Source organism: Plectropomus leopardus, chromosome 20, assembly GCF_008729295.1.
Source record: "Plectropomus leopardus isolate mb chromosome 20, YSFRI_Pleo_2.0, whole genome shotgun sequence".
Classification (NCBI taxonomy): domain Eukaryota; kingdom Metazoa; phylum Chordata; class Actinopteri; order Perciformes; family Serranidae; genus Plectropomus; species Plectropomus leopardus.
The window spans coordinates 15,093,391-15,106,780 of record NC_056482.1 but is presented as its reverse complement, the minus strand read 5'-3'; the positions used below and the strand labels follow the sequence as shown (position 1 = coordinate 15,106,780).

General features: G+C 38.2%; 2 protein-coding genes across 2 annotated transcripts; one reads left to right on the top strand and one right to left on the bottom strand.

Annotated features, from left to right (window-relative positions):
• Positions 1-4,059: 4,059 nt before the first annotated feature.
• LOC121960319 (prolactin-releasing peptide receptor-like) lies at positions 4,060-5,694 on the top strand. Its single transcript, XM_042509994.1, has 2 exons — positions 4,060-4,508; positions 5,061-5,694. Exons 1-2 carry the CDS (start codon positions 4,060-4,062, stop codon positions 5,692-5,694), a joined length of 1,083 nt encoding a protein of 360 aa, XP_042365928.1.
• A 3,219-nt stretch (positions 5,695-8,913) lies between these two features.
• brf2 (BRF2 RNA polymerase III transcription initiation factor subunit) lies at positions 8,914-12,974 on the bottom strand. Its single transcript, XM_042509596.1, has 4 exons — positions 12,664-12,974; positions 11,405-11,464; positions 10,975-11,296; positions 8,914-9,747 (listed from the first exon to the last, which is right to left on the bottom strand). The coding sequence occupies exons 1-4, from the start codon at positions 12,812-12,814 to the stop codon at positions 8,940-8,942; spliced, it is 1,341 nt and encodes a 446-aa protein (XP_042365530.1). The 5' UTR covers positions 12,815-12,974; the 3' UTR covers positions 8,914-8,939.
• Between the last annotated feature and the right edge of the window lie 416 nt (positions 12,975-13,390).

Below are 13,390 nucleotides of genomic sequence, written 5' to 3'. Positions count from 1 at the left end.
GGCTGATATATCATCTGTCAGTTCTGCTGATATAAGTCTTTGATAACATACCTTGCAACGAACACTAATAAACACATAATTGTGAAGCGGGTGTATTTTGAACCAAATTGCAGCACAACCGACCACAGAATCAATTTGCAATGTCTTTATTTAAATTCAGCAGCACACAGAAATAACATTACAAAAAACAACAGTTCAAAGAGCTCAAAAAACAAAAACACTGAGCTGAGTGATAAGCACTAAACAAAGTCTCTGTCCGTTAGCGGTTTCACAGGAGAGCAGGCAAAATATGTTGTCCAGACAGGCAAGAGTTGGTTACTAGGTGAGCATAATGTCCAAGCAAACAAACAGGCAAGGGACAATTAGCAGGGATGATGAAGCCAGGTAAACTGTCCAAAAACCAGCGAGGCAAAAACATTTTTCACCAGGCGTTTACTCACGGGCAGTGAGTGCAGCGGAAAAAAACCCAACAGAAAATCTCATGCTGAAGCGCTGCAGGTGAAAAGCGCCCAACAGCCACAGGCAACCAGACACCAGGTTGACCAAGGCAAAACTCATGATCATGGACAGAACGCTGTGGCGTTTTCTGAGAAGCATAAAATACAGGTGAGTCGAGGATGGGCTAGGTCAGAACCGGGAGATCAGGTAGAGAAATGCTGGAAAGTCTCACATGGCAACAATCTGCCAACCGGGTGAGTGTGAGGCTGGAGTCTTTATGCTGGGCTTGATTGCTGGTGATCAGCTTCAGGTGAGTGTTATCAGGTGAGTGAGAGCAGGTGTGTGGAGTGAGCAGGGGAGATAGAGCAGTGGAAAAGTATTGAGTCTGGGGTAGTGAATCTGCCGACTGTGAGAAAGTGTCTCCTGAATATTCATATACTGAATACTGAAATACCTGCCAAGAACTTAGCTGATTATCGGTCTCACTTCTATATCAATGAAATATTTCGACAGACGTGACTGCTGATACTGAGCTAAAATGAACGTCAAAAGTGTGAATTGTTTGGGGGTTTAGCTCAGTGGGTAAATCAGGCAGATTGTGTTATTTAGGTTGCTAGTTCAAGTCTTATTTGTGACAGGTGATTTTTGACTTCTATGGCATAAATAAAATAAAATATCTGCTGATATACCTGTCAGCTCTGCTGATATAAGTCATCAATGACAAACCATGCATCGAACACTTAAAACAGTTAAAAAACACACAATTGTGTCCTTGTCTCCTGAATTTTCATATACTGAATACTGAATTTTCTCTGCCAAGGACTAATTATCACTATATATCAGTCGAGTTTTTGACAGACATCACTGGCAATACTGAATTTTGTGTTTCAACAGTCCACACAATAAAACTCAAAATTTAAGACCATGACATATCTATGCAAACGCTTATTTCAAAACAGGTAACATTTTCAATCAGTTCCCTCCATAATAAATGATCAATACACAACTTCTGAAAAAAAAGTGCATTAACAGCACGTTAGTAGTGTTAAATCAGAAGTCTACTCGCAATGCATCTGTGCATTGATCGACAAGATAGAGACCTGCACGTTTGTGAACACATCGATAATTACTGTTATCCTGAGATCCATCAGTCCTGACACTAACTAATCACTTCAAGATCAAACGTCATCGTCAAGTCCAACCTAGACATCAATCTTTTCGGCTCTCTACCATCTTGTTGGCTTTCTGTCATTTTGCACAGACATCTCTCTCTCTCCCCCTGCCTCCCTATATATCTCTCCCCTCTCTCGCTCTCTCTTTCTGAAACAACAGCAGCTGCAGCTCACTCACTGTGGAGGAGCGCATAAGGAAAACCTGCTCCTCATATTCACTCAATCCATCTCTGCACTGAAAAACAACGACACAGGTGAGTTCATGTGATTTTTGTCAAAACATGTCTTTGTTTTCTTTGTTTTCTTTTCCTTTCTGTTTTTCTTTTTGCATCCCTCAGGTCATAGATAATGGTAACATATTTTCTCCAAGACAGAAAAAATAACTATTGTATAACATAGAATAGGATGAAATCAAATTATTATTACTGAAATCTTCAGTTTGGCTATTAAATGTATTCATAATAGTTGCAGTAACATATATTTCACCCCTTTAAATGTCAACATGTCACAAAATAGCACTGCTTATGAATTTCATAAGAACTGCTATTTATTTTCTCTTTTTTTCCATTTGCATGTTATTCAGGCCACAGGGGCTATTGAAGTAAGTTTTTTGCATACCCTGGGTTTTACATATCTATTTTAAAATGCCATCTTATAAAAAGAAATATGCATTCATAAATAAAAATTCTGAGCTATGTATTTTATGTTGTGTAAAACATCTTGGCATTATAATTCAGACATCTATATTTAGACTTAATAAAGCCAGACAATCCTAATAACAGTGGAGATGAATATTAGTAAAAAAAAAAAAGCTTTGAATACGGCATCTAATTACTTGAAGAGGGTACAGAAAGTGAACACGTCTATCTCAAATTAATAAAGCAAGGAACAACAACTATGTTGGTTTTTATTATATTATTTTGTCACAGCACTGTAAGATCCAAGTTGATAACATACTGTACCATTTGGGTTGAGCTATTTTTGTATGTCTAATCATATTCAGGGAAAGTCATTGTAAGCTAAATAACAGAAACCTGACTGCAACTTGAGAGCTGTAGAAAGCCCAAAGAGTTGGTTAGTCGGTAGTTGAAATTTATGTAATGAGGCAGGATGAAAAAGATTTTTTAAAAAATGTGAAGAAATTATATGCAAAACATAGAAAAAACCACATTAGCAAAGATGAGCTGTGGTCACAAGAAGACTCTCCGAAGACCAATGCCAAATGATTGACTGTTAAAATTTTTGACTACGTAAAATAGTCTGTCACTGCAGGAGCATTATTTTGTTAGGCGAGTCCGTTATTTCATCCACAACTTGTACTGTAATTTCAATATCTGATTCACCAACAGGCAGTACATGTGACACAATATACAAGCATTTGACTCAATTAGGTGCTCATATCTCAAAATTTGCATGCAGCTAAAACACCGTAAAAAATGTAACATTGTTCTGCATTGTTTTTCCACAGTCAATGGAAATATGCACATACATCAGATAAATAAAAAAATAGAATCCCAAAGACATTAAAGGGCAAATTCCTCATCTTTTCATTCATATTACAAAATGGCTTTTTTACAAATTAAACAAAGCCCTATCATTTACAGGATTTGTTTACATGATGTAATAGCAGTGAATATGCACGGATCCAGTGTGGACAGAGAATACCAGTATTACAAAATGCAACTAACTAGCACTATGCTTCTGTGACGCTATCCCAATATCAGTATTTAACTGTCATACGAGCACAATGCAAAGTGGGACTTGCAGGGACTTATATGCACTAACATGCATGCCCTGCCAGACCTTCTACCTCAGCAAAGAACAGAGAAGCCCATATCACATTACACACAATAACATGACTTGATTCTCTGCTCAGGACACCTTAACACCACATCTTTAAATAGCTAATGGTTGTTTATTGCTATATTAATGCGCTGAAGATCATATAGAGCTCCTCAAATGCAACATTTTAAGTCAACTTCCATAAAATGTAATTAATAAATACTCCACTGATGCTGCAAAGTGCTAAAAATAGTCAGCTGCTCTGTAATAAGACTAAAACAGCACTGTATGCCCTTTATATACAGACTCAACCCTGTGATTTGACATTTTCCATTTGCACATGTGGAAGACGCACAATGTTGTGCCACCCATCTTAGATATTCACATTCAAATGCCTTCATAATTATACATCCTCTAATAACATGCACTTCATCTTTTACTCTGACGACGTGTATCGGAAAAAAGCATCGTTATGCAATAATTGCCTTTCCTTTTGTAAATGTCATACATAGATTGTTGTTGTTGAAGTTGCATTTATAGTTTGCATGCATTGTTCAGAATAAATACATTCATAGGACCTTTGGAAAAGTTCGTAATGTTCTGTAATAACAGTGGTTTTATTGTGTTTTGAACAGTGTAAATACTGGCAAATTTAGGCTTTGCTGCCATGGAGGGCAATCACAGTGGTTCGACTGGGAGCACACAGCCGTCGGTGTCAGGACAGCAGACAGATGGACAGGTTTATGAGGTTGCGGTGCAGAACAGCTCCACTAACCACAGCTCCCAGTTTGCAGATGTGGCTCTCCTGCAGACCTACAAGCCTCTCATCATCCCCTGCTATGTGCTTGTTGTGGTGGTTGGTGTCTTTGGGAATTACCTGCTCCTCTACATCATCTGCCGAACCCGCAAGATGCACAATGTCACCAACTTCTTCATTGGAAACCTGGCCTTCTCTGACATGCTCATGTGCGTGACCTGCGTCCCCTTCACTCTGGCCTACGCCTTCAACCCACACGGTTGGGTTTTTGGCCGCTCGATGTGCTATCTGGTGTTCCTCATCCAACCAGTCACAGTTTACGTCTCAGTCTTCACGCTCACAGCGATTGCTGTGGACAGGTGGGTGGATCTACACAGCAGGAATAATCTCACACAGATCACAAGTGACATTTGGAATTTATTTTGAGGATCATTTTGATCATCAAAGTATATAGTCTCTGTTGATTTGTGTAACATGATTTTATTGACCTTTTAGCCAAGAATTTCTGAAAAAATAGATTTAAACCTCAAGCAACCATACTATAAAGATGAATTGAATTTCAGCTCTCCATAATTTAACACATTATTCTCAGTTTGAGTAGAATGACAAGCCAGAAATAAGACATCCAGGATATTTAATCATTATGTCATAATGTTTCATTCATACTCACTTAAAAATTATGGTGATTTGCAGGTTACTTACTTTTAATTATAACACTTTTCACTCCTCATGCTTAATAAAGTAATGGCTTAAATATGAGTCATTTTGATTCAGCTTTAATACATTATGTAACAAAGAGGGTTAAACTTTAATCCATTTTTTTGATAAATCATGCAACAATTCATTGGATCATTTTTAGGCATGCATGAATGAAAAACACTATGCACCCTTTACTCTTTCTTTTTTTGCAGATATTATGCAACAGTTCATCCCCTGAAGAAGCGTACCTCTGTGGCCACCTGTGCCTCTGTCCTTACGGGTATCTGGCTTCTGTCCTGCGGGCTGGTAGCTCCAGCAGTCGCCCACACCTACCACGTAGAGTTCAAAGAAGAAGGCTTCACCATCTGTGAGGAATTCTGGTTGGGTAAAGAGAAAGAAAGACGAGCTTATGCATACAGCACCCTGCTGGTCACTTATGTCCTGCCATTGTCAGCCGTCTTTGTCTCTTATCTCTGTATTACTGTTAAACTGAGGAAGTGTGTTGCACCAGGCCACAGGACAAAAGGCCAGACAGGTGCTCAACAAGCTCGCAAGAGAAAGATCTTTCGCTTGGTTGCACTCTTGGTGACAGCCTTTGTGGTGTGTTGGCTTCCTATTCATGTGTTTAATGTGCTGCGAGACATAGACATTCACCTCATTAACAAGCGCTACTTTTTACTCATCCAACTGCTGTGCCACCTGTGTGCCATGAGCTCATCCTGTTGTAACCCCTTCCTCTATGCTTGGCTACACGGCCGCTTCCGCACTGAGTTGCGGAAGATGTTCAAGTGCCATCATCGTGTTGGAGTGCCTGCTAATCACTGTGCTGCCAGTGTGGTCTTGTAATTACACAGTGAAGACAAGTGTTTGCCATTGTTTCAGTGTAACTTGCTGATTTGTTATGAGTAAAAGCAGAAACATTGGCGTTTCAGACTAATGGAGTTACCTCTGACCACCAGTAAAATCCTCTGGAACTTTCATGGATATCAGCCTTTTTTTATGTTGGTCGATCTTTTGGCTCTGAGGAGAGGTCAATCTATTTGGAAGAATGAGGGTGTTAGGTTTCAGTGAGTTACTTTTTAATCTGCCCGTTAGAGTTTCACATATGAAATTGAAAACTAGAAACTTTGACCCTGATGACAGCAGTTGAAGGAGTGCCAGTTGGTGTTTATCCTCTGTGGACCATGAATATCCATAACTTTTATTGACACCTAGCCATTATATAACTTGTGTAAAAGATTCCAAACTGGAAATTAACTATCCACTAGGAAGCATGAATGTGCCCAGTAAACATTATGGCAATCTGCCAATTTCATCAATACAGACAGAATAACCATGACTTTGTGATTTTGTGGGTTGACAGCTGCATTTTTTTTGAAATACAGAGATAAGTACAACTGGTAAACTTGTTTATTTCTGTGGTCATTTTCCTCTGAAGCTAAAACTTTTAAAGATGTAACAACCATATCTACCATTAAGGCTTTGCAGTGTGATGCCAAATACATAGGCTAATAAAATTGGTCATGTTTAACATGTTCCTGAATCAGCAGCAGCAGCCGTTTGAGTGATCAGTGACAGTAAAACCACACGCGGAGGGGCTGAAACTCTCCAGCAGGAGGAGGATGAGTCTTCTAACCAAACATGACACCCCAAGCAGGAGGATGAAGTTTCTAGTGGAGAGAGTGATGATGCGACAGACCTCCAGATAAAGAGGAACAACAGATCACTCTGTGTGCTTTTTGTGCTTTAACCTTATCTTGTTTACACATTGTGTTAGATGGTATATGTAACTCTCGTGAAAAGGAGTGAGGTAACAGTTGCTTTTGATTTACGCTTTTGACATTTTTATCTTTGAATAAAGCCTGCCTCGAGCAGTTTTAACCTTTTTCTACCATCCCTGGGTGTTCACCTTTTCATTCTTCTGAGAATCTGGTGAGTGAAAACGTAAAACAGCGTCCCAAGACACGCCATAGCATAGAATGTTGCAAAAAGGGCCAAAAACACCATAATACAGCACGTTGAACAAATGACTGAAAATACCATATTATAGTATGGAGAAAAACCAACCAGAAAGGCTATACTATAGTATTGCAATAAATGTCAAATATGACATGTCCCAAAAACAGCTGAAAACAGCATAAAATAGCATGCCGAGACACGCCATAGCATAGAATGTTGCAACAAGGGCCAAAAACAACATGATATAGCAAGTCGATAAAAAATGACAGAAAATGCCATGCTATAGTATGGTGTAGCGATTTAAATAGGGGATTTGTTAATTAATTAGCAATTTATTCAAATTATTAAATTAATTAACAAATGAATACCAAAATACGTAATTATACATAAATACTCATAATGCAAAATTCTGACTCAGAAACATGAATTGGTATAAAGATGAAGTGGAGTAATGGGACTCAACTTCATCTATCAGGAACAATAAGCTTGCATTAAAAATGAGAGTTTCTTAAAACTAGTCACTACACACTGAAATAGTGCAAGATGATCAAGCAGATGAAAAGTTAAGATTAAAGAAAAGTCAATGTCAAGCATCAATCAACAGCAGCGAGGCAACCTATCCCATGAAACATTGAGGGAAAAGATGAAGAAGAGGCCTGATTAGAGAATAACCCATAATTGTATTAATGGGAGATCCTAACCTCGGTCTAACACTACCTATGTTTCCCTGTCATTTAAGAGCATCAGCCCCATAACAGCACAGGAAAGATCGTTTCACCTTCCTCAGAAGTCTCAATGCCAGGGAAACGGTTCGCTCTGGAGGGTTGCAGTTTGGCCTTTGTGAGGACACTGGACGGGCAGCTCGGTTACGCTCGTTTGGTTCCGGTGGCTGGCCTCGGTTAGTTTAAACGTTGCACAACTCAACTTGAGATTGTTTCTTCCATCTCTCTCCATGAACAGCTGGATCATCTTCTGACACCTCACGTGGCTGGGATGAGATCACTACTATGTGAGAAACTATGACTTTTTGATGCTATTTTGGAGAACATGGTATACAATGAGTATTTTGTAATATTTTTGACAATTTACTGTCACAAAACTATTTTCAGTTTTACAGCATGGTATACTGCGACTTGTTTTTCTTCGACATTAAATAGTACAGTTTTCCCCAATTTTCCAACATATTGTACCTTGACTCAACTAATTTTTTTGTCATACTATACAATGACTTTTTGTTTTTTTTTCTTTACATATAATAAGAAATAAGAAATACTATACTCACATACTTTCTAAGACTTTTTTCCAACTGTTTTTAACATAACTTACAATAACTGTTCTTTTCTTACAGTTTTGTCATAAAGTTTACTATCATAGTTTATCACACATCATGCCATAACCTTATTTTGCAACATTTTTTTCACATACTATGCTGCCACTTTTTCATGACATCTTTTTTGCAGATTATATTCCAACAGTTCTTTTCATAACAAATACAATGCCATGACTTTTTACATGAAGTTTTAGTATACACTAAACTTTTTTACTGAGATTCAACTTTCTAGAAAAAATATTATTATAATTTTGGAACCCCCCTGCAGTAAATTTGAGAACCTTGTAAGGGTCCCTTCACTTCATGTTAAAGCCCCAAGGTAATTTCTATTTCTCCAAAAACGCTTCAAGAACTTTACTGAAACAGCTGATCGTCAGTTTTGAATGAATACATGAAACATTAAAAATATATACCTTTATTTAATTTATTAACAAAATGTGGATCTCAATGGAAACTATTTGGCTAGTTGTGTGATGTTGGTGTTTTGATATTTTTAAGTTTAGAAACACTATCTGAGGTAAATGCTTGTCAGTTAAAAAAACTGTTATTTGGTCAAAATGTGTAAAATAAAAAATTTCATCATATTCTAAACAAGGTCTACGAGGTCTTCACTCTGCATTAACTGAACATTATGTGGTGTTTCCAAATCCATCTATTTTTTAAACCACTTCAACATATTTTTATTTGAGAGTGAATCAAGTATAAGCAGCAAAAAATAAATAAAAACTTGTACTCTCGTCATCAACCAAGTCTGGAAAGTAAAATATCTGCATCCTTATTGGTATAGTTCAGTCTTAATGAGTTATGATTTCTCAATCTCAGATATCTTCTGCATCAGAGCAAAGTCTCGAGCTTCCCGAGGAGTGCGGATGTATGAGTCGATTTCACTGTCAGAGATTTCCTCATCACCGGTTACATCCTTGACCTCAGGCTGCTCCGCCCTCCTTCTCTTTGCATGGATCACACATGGGGGTGCAAACAGCACTCTCTTCCCCCAGTTTGTTACTGAATCTTTGCCCCCCTGAGTGTCAATGTGCATTTCGGGCCCTGTGCATAGATTTTCATCTCCATCTCCTGGTTGCTGGGCTCTTTCAGCATTCAGTTCAAGATGTTCCACGGAGGATGCGTTTGAAACTTGGGCGGGAGCCGTCTCTTCAGTTAGAGAGTCTCCGCAGCTGGCCTGACTCTCAGCCAGCAGAGCGTCCTCATGGGCTCTCAGAGCCCTCCTTAGCAGGGCAGGCCGGTGCTTGAGAATGTCCTCCACCAGCTGAACGACATTATCTGGTGTCACAGCTTCCCTGACCCAGGGAATCTCCTTACCCAGCTTACACAGCACCTCCTTCATCTCGGTTATTCTCTTCGTAGCAGGCTTTTGCTTTTTCACTTTGGCAATCTGACAGAATTTTTCCAGGGAGACTTTCAGACGGTGCTTGTTGGGTTTCAAGGACTGCCAAGACAAATAGATTGCCGCCATCATGATGGGGACGGGTGTACGGCCAGTTACAATCCAGGAATCTGCTGCCAGCTCCACCAGGCCCATGGCACATTTGGCCAAGTCCGTGGAGTTCTCAGCCAATTCTTCAGGAACATGAAGTGAGCTAATTTTGTACCTGACAAAAAGAAAAAAAATAGTTATTAGTAAGCGTAGACCTCGTCATTAGCTGCAACCAAAAAAGCAGCTAAGCTTCCCGGGGTCCTGATCTTCAAAAATTATGATATGCATAATCTTAAGCATTTCTTATGCATGATTTAGACCACAAATGGTGCTGTTTTTAAAAAACTAACCAAATAAAAATCATCCCATATGTAAACATTGGTAAATATATATATATATTAACATATTAGTTACACCACAGGTGAGCTGTATACATGGGTGTACAGAAGGCTCTGAATAATGAAAATTTCCCATAATTAGAACACATACTAAACTTACGAATCAACATATTAGCCTGAGCATAGAGTTCACAGCACTGTCGATAAATATCTCTGTCATCACTCAAATCATCAGTAAGAAAATGACCAAGGTATTTTATGTCCTTACATGACATAAGAGGAACATCACACAAATTAAACTCTGGAAAAACAGATTTCCTGTCCTCTCTGATTCAAACTTTCATGACATTTCGGGACTAAATATAATATCATTATCTTGGCCATACTGTGAACATACCTTCAGTAATTGGCGAAACCCAGCACCATATAGACTAAAAATGACCAGGTCATCCACATACATCAGATGATGGATGGGATTTTCCAGCAAAGCAGCCTGTGTTACACCCGTTCTGTTTTTTCCAGATAATACACAAGTTATGTGTTTTTGAAATCTCCTCTAAAGTACAACAGGCTACAAAAATACTAAACTATTAAATAAGTCACTGTTACAATAAAGTTCAATAAATTACTGTAATAACAAAGTAAAACAAAAAATGCTATAAAAAGCAAAATGAAGTAATATTATAATTAGGTTAAAGTATTGTTAAGTTTTAGAAAAGTATTATTATCACAAGGTTAAATAAAGTACTGTTTAATTAAAAAAATACAGTACTCGCGTATAACTGACATATCACACACCCCTAATTTATAGTAGACCTGGGCCATAAAAAGTCAGTCCTCAATAAAATTAATTCTCTGTGTTTAACAGGGGATGACGAAAATGAATGCTGACGTATAAATTATCCAGATGTAGCTGCTGTTTATGTCTTGCTATTCTACAATGCAAAAAAAAAAGTATATATACATATATGTTTTTGAACGGCCTGTTTAACTATCATGTTGCTGATGAAGTTTTTCAGGTGTTTCCCTCTAACTGACCATTCAGACCACTGTCCTTCACTTACTCCTGACTGTGGGCCTCCAGAACATCTGTGAAGTTCGTGATCGGAACCTCAATGTTGAGAATCTTGACCATCTCTTGGTAAACCCCTCCCACCACCATCGGGTCGGCATCCAGCAGGTAGCTGATGGTTCCCATGGTTATGGGCCAATTGAACTGTCTGCAGCTTGCAATCACGCAGCAACCACCAAGAATTTCTTTCTTCTGTAGGCTGACTTTGATGAAATGTTGGTGCTGATAGGCCTGCTGATAGTGGCTCTGTGAGAGATTCTCGATCTCACTCTTCACCCTGAGAATCTGACATATGGCTTTCACGCGCTGCAGACCTGTAGAGGTGTAACAGAGTGATGTGAGCATGTTAGAGCAGTGGGAAGAGCTACTATATAACAATATCTCTAACAAGCAAAAGGTCCCCGCTGGAGAGAAGATCTCACCTTTTTTCAGGTTCATACAGGGCTTTTTGGTCACAGCAGTGGTTCGGCTGTAGCTGACTTCTGTAAAAAGCACACAGAGCAAAGTCAAAGACAAAATCTAATGGTAACTGTAGAAGAAATGTCAGAGGGTTAGTATTAGCAAAGACACCAGCACATATGCACCCATCACCATGCTGTTCAAGAATGCAAAAACACTTTTGGCACAGTTCTACAATTTCTGTACAAACTGGTGCAGCATATTTCTAAATAAAAGTGTTTTAAACCAAATTATCACTAAGTGCCCAGAGTAGCTTAATCTTAATCTTAATTTACCTATAGAGGTAAATGAGAATATATCATTTTTCATGCACAAAAATTTTTGCTTTTAATTATTTTAATTATCTAGACTAATAGAATGTATTTACACCTTTTTGCATGAAAAATGACTTACATTATTATAAAATAATGGCTGTTTAATATTGATCAGCTAATCATTTCAGCAACACATATACTTTCATATGATTTGTGTGCAAAATTTTTAATTTGTAAAGTAGTTTTCAAATAATTGTAGGAGTGAAAAGTACAATATGTCCCTCTGAAATGCAGTGCAGTAGAAGTAGAAAGTGGCATAAGATTAAAATACTTAAGTAATGTAAAAGTTCCTCAGATTTGTGCTAAAGTGCAGTATCTGAGTAACTGTTACAATCCAGCTTTGGTCAGCAGAGGGACGCACAGTACCTGAAATTTCAGTAACTGGGATCAATGCACCAAGTATAGTGGTAGCCCAGAAAATCCAATCATTATTATTCAAAAACATTGTCTAAATTTGATAGAATTATATTTATACTTTTTTTTAAGTGTTCCTCGAATATAACTTATTTTTTATTTGCACAGGACATCAAATTGTGGCCTGTGAACACGAGACGTATAATATTCTCCTAGAGCAACAATAAGATAACATTGGTGAACCTAAAAAAATGAATAAATAAAAAAAAAAATAAATTTAAAAGTATGAACAAAGATAAGAGAAATTTTATTTCTATATCGTTTCTTGCACGAGGCCTAATATTCCACCAAATAAACAAAACATACAGTGACAGTAGTGACAGTATAGAGTGTGTGAGATAGCAGACAACATACATGAAATCAAAATATAATAAGTCATATTGAAAATGACCCTCTTAAGAGTTGTCTCGTGCATATGAAGAGTTAAAGCATTATGTCACGAAAATCTTTTGCAGGTTACACTTATGAGCCCTGCGGATCACCACTGTTCATACCTGAACATCCAACGAACTCCTCCGCGGCCAGGACTCCCTCAGACACCACCGAGCCGCAGTCCGCACACACCATCTGGGCCTGACAGTACAGATCATCGTCCACAACGTTGGAGGAGCCGCAGCCCGGGCAGCTCAAACCCGCACGAGACATCTTACAAACGAGCTGCTACCGCGTGCGTACGGTGACTTCTATAGATCAACAGTATCAAACAGGTGTTAGTCTGCACAGCTGCAGCTCGCCGGTGGGCTCCACATGCACATGCAGGATTTGTAAACAGCTGCTAAACGATCAATAAACGTCTCTGTATCCGGTCTGATGGGGACCAGTAAATCATGTCCGGGTCGATACAAACGTTCGGGATGTTAAAGGTTCCGCTTGCTCCTGCTATAGGGGAGACTGGGAACGGTTGCAACACTTTTTACATTTCTTTCAGTTCATGGCACTTTCATCACATACAATAGTGACTTTGTTTAATAACGTTTTTATATCATACTTTACCATGACCTTTTTTTTCATGGCACTTTTTTCCATATTTTTTTCACATGCTATACTATTACATTCTGTTTTTCCAAGACATTTTTTTTTTGCATACCATACTATGACTTTTGTATGACATATTATTGTATGTTAAACTATGACTTTTCTGTAAAATTGTTAAAGCCTACTTTATGATTATAAAATTATGATTTTTTGTGATGCTGTTATTGCATACTAATTTGTGACTTT

Excerpts from the sequence above, each read along its gene's own strand:
- brf2 (XM_042509596.1), bottom strand. The coding sequence starts at position 12,814 with ATGTCTCGTGCGGGTTTGAGCTGCCCGGGCTGCGGCTCCTCCAACGTT. Across the intron at positions 11,465-12,663 it reads GGAGTTCGTTGGATGTTCAG|AAGTCAGCTACAGCCGAACC; the intron begins GTATGAACAGTG and ends TGCTTTTTACAG. Across the intron at positions 9,748-10,974 it reads CTGGAGGCCCACAGTCAGGA|GTACAAAATTAGCTCACTTC; the intron begins GTAAGTGAAGGA and ends TCTTTTTGTCAG.
- LOC121960319 (XM_042509994.1), top strand. The coding sequence starts at position 4,060 with ATGGAGGGCAATCACAGTGGTTCGACTGGGAGCACACAGCCGTCGGTG. Across the intron at positions 4,509-5,060 it reads ACAGCGATTGCTGTGGACAG|ATATTATGCAACAGTTCATC; the intron begins GTGGGTGGATCT and ends CTTTTTTTGCAG.